This window comes from Chenopodium album, chromosome 3, assembly GCF_948465745.1.
Source record: "Chenopodium album chromosome 3, dcCheAlbu1.1, whole genome shotgun sequence".
NCBI classification, from domain to species: domain Eukaryota; kingdom Viridiplantae; phylum Streptophyta; class Magnoliopsida; order Caryophyllales; family Amaranthaceae; genus Chenopodium; species Chenopodium album.
Genome location: NC_137836.1, coordinates 70,490,012 through 70,496,192, shown reverse-complemented (window position 1 = coordinate 70,496,192; position 6,181 = coordinate 70,490,012). Strand labels below are relative to the sequence as shown.

The window sequence follows — 6,181 nt, the reverse complement described above, 5'->3', positions numbered from 1 at the left end:
TAATTTTTTTGTGTTTTCCTTAACTTTATTAAAAATTTAGTATTCTTTTTAAAAAAATTCTTTAATCGGTCAAAGCAGTCCGGTCCGAGATTTGGACCGATTCTTTCGGTCTGGTCCGGGTTCGGTCCTAACTTAATAGGTCCGGTCTTCGGTCGTTCTTAAATTTTTAATTTTCGGTCTTCGGTCCAATCCGGGTCGGTCCGTTCTTGGACCGATGAACAGCCCTACTTATATTATAAAGAAGCTAAGATTAGAAAGCATATTTAATTTGTTGATAATTGTTGGCCTAAATAAATGTTGATAATTGTTGCGTTTCTATAAATCAATAATAATAAAGTATAGTAGTAGCTCAAAAAAATGATGACAACAACAATAATATTCAAGATTGGAAGGAGAAAATAAGATTAAAAAGCATAATTGTTGTAATGTGAATAAAGTATGAGAATATATTTTTATTAATTCATTACAAATTAATCGATTAAGTTTCTCTAATGTAACCCGCTAGTTTCCAACTTAAATACTTGCAAAAAAGTTTCTTATGGGAGAATACCACAACTTAATCCATCATGTTTACCCCCAAAATTTACTTTAGCATTTAAACAATTGACCAAAAAGTTGAGCCCTTTTGCAGGCAAGGTTTTGTCAACAAGGTTGAGGTTAGCATTAAGCTTTGCATCCAAGCTTAGATCAATATCAACCACATTAATGCCTTCACAAGGATTTTTTGGGCAACATGAGAAAGATATTGCATTCTTGGTGGTTGTAGTTCCTCTAATGTTCTTGAAGAATACACCTTCTATCTTCGCTTGAATTAACTGTGTTGCAAGCAAACAAAAAAAAAAAAAAAAACAAAAAAAAAAAATTCTTGTAAACTAACTGGACTATTTGCATAATATTACCTCCGTTAAATATTATGTGCAACTTTATAATTTTTTTTCTCTCTCAAATAATTCCCCAAAGTTGCACATAATATGTAACGGGGGTAGTACATTTTTCCGAATTCAAGGACATATTTTATTAACTAACTTTTTAGGTTTGACATAAGAAACACATTTACCTTGTTTAGTATGGGGATGCTTTGTACTTGGTCAATGACAATAGGGTTTTGCACTCCTTCCATTATCAAATCTTCAACTTTAATGTTAGAAATAAGACTTGCTTTGAATTCTAGGCGAGGAATGATCCTTACACCAAATGCGCTTCCCTTGAATGAGCAACCCTTAACTAGCACACCAATCACATCAAGTGAAGTTGTGTATGGTCGCGATCCAATGCTGGATTTAAAAAGAGGAAGTCCCAGTTAATCAATTTTGTTTATCATATTGATAAACTTGTATATTCTCATTTAAAAATGAGTTAAAAGTTTTTCATATATTAGACCGTGATTCTCTCAGAAAATTAATTAAAAAAAAAAAGAAAAATTAATTACCTAATGCCTTGGCCTGCAACACAAGTGATTCCCGTGATAGAAATATCAGTAGATCCAGGAGCAACAGTGACACAATCATCACTAGTTTTGATGTAGCTGTTAGACACATTAACTTTACTAGATGCACTTATGTAGATACCATTTGAGTTAGTGTTAGATTCCACAGACTTTGCTTCAAATTTCACATTTTCAATGGTTATGCATTCACTCTCCACAATCAACACATGGTATGCAGCAGGGTTAACTGATCTTATTCCTTCAACCGCCATGTTTTTCGCCTTGTAAAACTTGATTGACTGTACAAGGAAAATATGTAAGATTTCTACTAATCTAAAAGTTTTATTTGAGGTTAGAATTGACGAAATATTATCGCAAATGTCTCATTTTGCAGAGTAAAAGTGTATTTTACTTAACTAACACGATTAATAAAAGTAAACTATATACTTCCTCCGTTAATGGTTAATTGCAACAAAGGAATATTTTATATCTCACATATCATACCCCTTTGTTGCAATCAACCATTAACAGAGGAAGTAATTAGAAATCGCTCTTTGTTGCTAAAATTGTTAAAGGACCATCTCAACCAAAAGCTTAAGCTTATGGTTGAGGCCTAAGAATATGTTTTATACTCTATCAGCTTAAGCTTATGGTTGAGACCCAAGAATATGTTTTATACTCTATAAAAAATAATATAAATGTAAGATGATACTTACAGGCATGATACTAGAGAAATCAACATCCTTATAATTGGAATTTGAGAACTTCTTTGCTTGGCTACTAACATCAATGGTTCCTTGTCCAGTGAAAGTGGCGCGATCGACATCTTGGAAAACAATAAATTCTTTGTTTGGGAATTGGCTAATATCAGGATCAGCTATCACATTTCCTTGAAGCTCAATAGTTACATGATTTTTACATGGTCCGGCGAATATAACCTCTGCCGCTACAAATGTTCCAGGAGGTACCACAACCTTTGATGGTCCATTACTACAATGACATGCCTTTTGCCATGCTTTCATCATTGCCTAAACATGCATACAAATAATTCGTGAATACATTTGGTCGATCGGGGAAATTCTCTGTTTCTCATGGTGAGAAACGAAATTTGTTTCTCATGTGGGCATTTTCGTGAATAGATCAACAACATTTTCATTATTGTGGGCTCCACAGTTGAATAAAGTTGTTGGTTTATTTACGAAAATGTCATGTGAGAAACAAAATTTGTTGTACAATGTGTGCAGTGGCGGAGCCACCCTTGTGCAAGGTGGGTCACGTGACCTAGCACAAAAACGGGAAATGTTTAAATATTAAATACTGTATTTGGTAATGATATGTACTCCGTAGTCTAATGGTGCAGGCTTCATATTTTTAGACTAATGTCAGCGGTTCGACTCCTAGGGGAAGCTACACTCCGTGTTTTTTTTTTTTTTTCATTTAGAAGATTAATATGTAAACATAATGCATACTTACAACTTTACAAGTGAGTTCTTAGTATTGTAGTGGTGGGAGGCATTATAAATTTTGTCAAAGATCATGGATCAATTCCTACGGGCATCATTTTTTTTTTTCCCTTTTACATAATATCTACCACTACTTACTTAGTTCTCAAACTGGTAAATTGTTAAAGGTCATTGTTCTAATTTTTTTGGGTAATTTCATTAGTGACTTGTCATTATCCTTTTCCTTCCCCGTAACATTTAATACTTTTGGATTTTTTTTTAATTAACTTTTAGAATATTAATGCATTTATGATTGGTATGCGGTCGATAGCTAATGGTGACCTAGCACCCGTAAAATCCTGGATCCGCCACTGAATGTGTGCGTATTTTTCATGCGCATGTTTGTGTGTATTCACGTTTATTACAATTACATAAACAAATAATGTAAAAGCTATGAATTGTATTGGTAATGCATTATGAATCAAAATGCAAAATACTCGATCAATATTTGAAGATGAATATGCATATTATCTTTACTTGTAATAGAATATTTCTCAATTTTCAATACTTAATTATGTGTTCAATAACTTAAAACACATATTCAAAGGTAGGTATAGTACGTATTCATGAAATTTAAAGATGTGATTTTTGGTAAATAATATTAATTACGGAGTACTACGGAGTATTTTGATATAAAGTAAAAATATTAATACATTTTTAATAACATGATAGTAAACAGAATCACTTGAAAACCAAAAAATCACCAAACATAACAAAATACAAGTATTTACTAAAACTTTTAATCTTGAAGTTTTAATTGAAAAGATTAATTTTTTTTTTTTTTTTACTAATAATTGAAAAGATTATTAATTGTGCATATATGTAATTCCTGCTAATAGGCATTATTGTATTAAAACATTTAAGTATATGCTTTGTAATACAACAAAACAACATTCATATTATTACAGATAACAAATCATCAATTGGCAATTCTTGATTATTTACCATTTTGCCATTTGATAAAAAAATTTTGTTTATCAAATTGATTAACCGGGGGCTTCCTCGATTAGGGTGTAGCCGACCAGCTAAAAGATTATCTAAAAGAATTAAGTTGCGATAATAAAAGAGGGTGATTAATGAATAAACTCACTATTCCGTTCATAGATTCCCCATTGGCATAGATAGGTTTCCCATCTCCCTTTGCACCAAAGTTGGTGATTACAAAAACTTCAATGTCGGTACTAGCGGGGGGAGTTGCAAGGCCACGATGACATTCAACCGCGATTAGGAAATAAGAAATGGCTAAAATGAGGATGATTGTGAAGTTGTATCCTCTAGAATTAGCCATTTGTTAGTGTGACCTTGCAACTTAAAAGGAAATTGGAAACTTAAGGGATTTGAAGTTAAATGTTGCTTATATATAAGAATAAGAATAAGAACAAATTGGATGGATATAACAATTTATCAAAGTATAGTTCATTTATTGTCTATAAATAGGAATGTATTCTTTATTTTAGCATAGTTATTTAAATTTCAAAAACTTATTTTTAGAGATTTTCTCTTGACCATTAGTAATGAGTATATCAAGGGTTTTTATTGTTCCAGTAATATTGTTAACATAAATTAGACACAAATTCATTGTCCATGCATGACCTAACAAGAGGTGAAATAAACAACAATATTAACACCCATTGTCCCATTCACAGTTTTCTCTTTTTAGCTTACACCAAGTTAGTATTCTATTTTTTTTTTTAAGAAAAGTTAATTAATAAAAATATTAAATATTCACAAATTTTTATATGTGGTTAGTTATCATGGGTGTTATCTCGTTACCATATAAGGAATAAAACAAAAGAGGGAAATTGGGTATCTGTTATTACTTTTTAGGCCTTTGTGAAAAGTGAAAATTGGATCCCATTAATAATAATAAAAATTTTCGTCACCATAAAAGGAATAATAAATAAAAGAGGGAAGTTATAAATTTTTTTAAAAAAATCAAATCAAAACGGATTGTGAAAGAATAAAAATAGAACGGATGGAGTTGTATGATTTCCGTTTATCAAATATTTATCTTTATTATATAGGTGAAGAGGGAGGAGGAGTAAAATATTTTGCCCAAATGATGAACGACCCAAAATACCCCTTAATTTTTATTTTCAATTTTTTTTTTTTTTTTTTTTGTACAAACGAGGGGCAAGCCTCATCAAAGAAATAAAATACCCCTTCACTTTATGTATTAATAAATTTATCTAAAAAAAAACTTATCTGAACAATTTAGGCAAAAAATCTTTGATTGGGACAAAATTGGAAAGAATTAACAATTGAGATATAATTAAATGGTTATCAAATCTGGTTTAAAAAAAATGGTTATCAAATCTTGAAAATTAGAAAAATTAAAGTTTGATTATAAATTCCTTAGGCCCTGTTTGATTCACCTTAAAAAAATAATATTAAGTAAAAATAATTTAAGTTCAGTAAAAATAAGTTCAGTTCAGTAAAAATAATTTCAGTTCAGTAAAAATAATTTCAGTTCAGTAAAAATAAGTTCAGTTCAGTAAAATTCAGTTTTCTTAAAGAAGAATTATAATAGAAAATCAGTAAAAATAATTTCAGTTCAGTAAAAATAATTTAAGTTCAGTAAAAATAATTTCAGTTCAGTAAAATTAAGTTCAGTTCAGTAAAAATAAGTTCAGTTCAGTAAAAATAATTTCAGTTCAACAAAATTAAGGTGAATCAAACAGGACCTTACTGATTATTTCAGATATCTATCAAGTTTCCCCATTGTTTATATGAAGTTCAATTATTAATCGAAATAACATAAATTATATAATACATAGTACGTAAAAGAATTTAAGACCATGTCTTTAAGTTAAAATGTTATGCACGTTGTCAATTATTTAGGTCAACTCATTAGTAGTATAATGTTCAATGTATGAAAGAAAAATTCATTTTAATAATTCAAATTTTGCGCCAATTAATTTTAAATATTTTTAACTTTCGTTTATTATGCAATAATCTCAACTTTCACTTGCGTTTCTTTTTTCAATCCCGATTATCTATAACCTAAAGAAAAGGTTAAATTTTAAAATTGTTTATCACGCGTTGCATAATTAGTTCAAAAAAAATTTAATTAAATTTTAAAAAAACCAAAAAAGAAATAAAAAAGAAAAAGAAAATAAATAAAAACCACCAGCCACTAAATGCTAGTGGCCCCTTCCCTAGCCGGCCAGCCCCACCCGCGAACCACCCTCTTCGATCCCCAACCCCATCATTTCCGACCTCCTTCCACTCCCCCGACCCCACACCAAAAAAT

General features: G+C 30.4%; 1 protein-coding gene across 1 annotated transcript; it reads right to left on the bottom strand.

The window, feature by feature from the left end:
• Window positions 1-532: 532 nt before the first annotated feature.
• Window positions 533-4,216, bottom strand: LOC145615550 (exopolygalacturonase-like). The gene is made up of 5 exons (XM_081670627.1): window positions 4,019-4,216; window positions 2,143-2,454; window positions 1,430-1,725; window positions 1,052-1,274; window positions 533-815 (listed from the first exon to the last, which is right to left on the bottom strand). Exons 1-5 carry the CDS (start codon window positions 4,214-4,216, stop codon window positions 537-539), a joined length of 1,308 nt encoding a protein of 435 aa, XP_081526753.1. The 3' UTR covers window positions 533-536.
• Window positions 4,217-6,181: the final 1,965 nt, after the last annotated feature.

What these genes read in the sequence shown, in the direction of transcription:
- LOC145615550 (XM_081670627.1), bottom strand. Translation starts at nt 4,216, where the DNA reads ATGGCTAATTCTAGAGGATACAACTTCACAATCATCCTCATTTTAGCC. An exon ending in ATTTCTCTAGTATCATGCCT is followed by an intron (nt 1,726 to 2,142) that starts GTAAGTATCATC and finishes TTCCTTGTACAG; the next exon opens with TCAATCAAGTTTTACAAGGC. An exon ending in CCATACTAAACAAGGTAAAT is followed by an intron (nt 816 to 1,051) that starts GTGTTTCTTATG and finishes CTTGCAACACAG; the next exon opens with TTAATTCAAGCGAAGATAGA.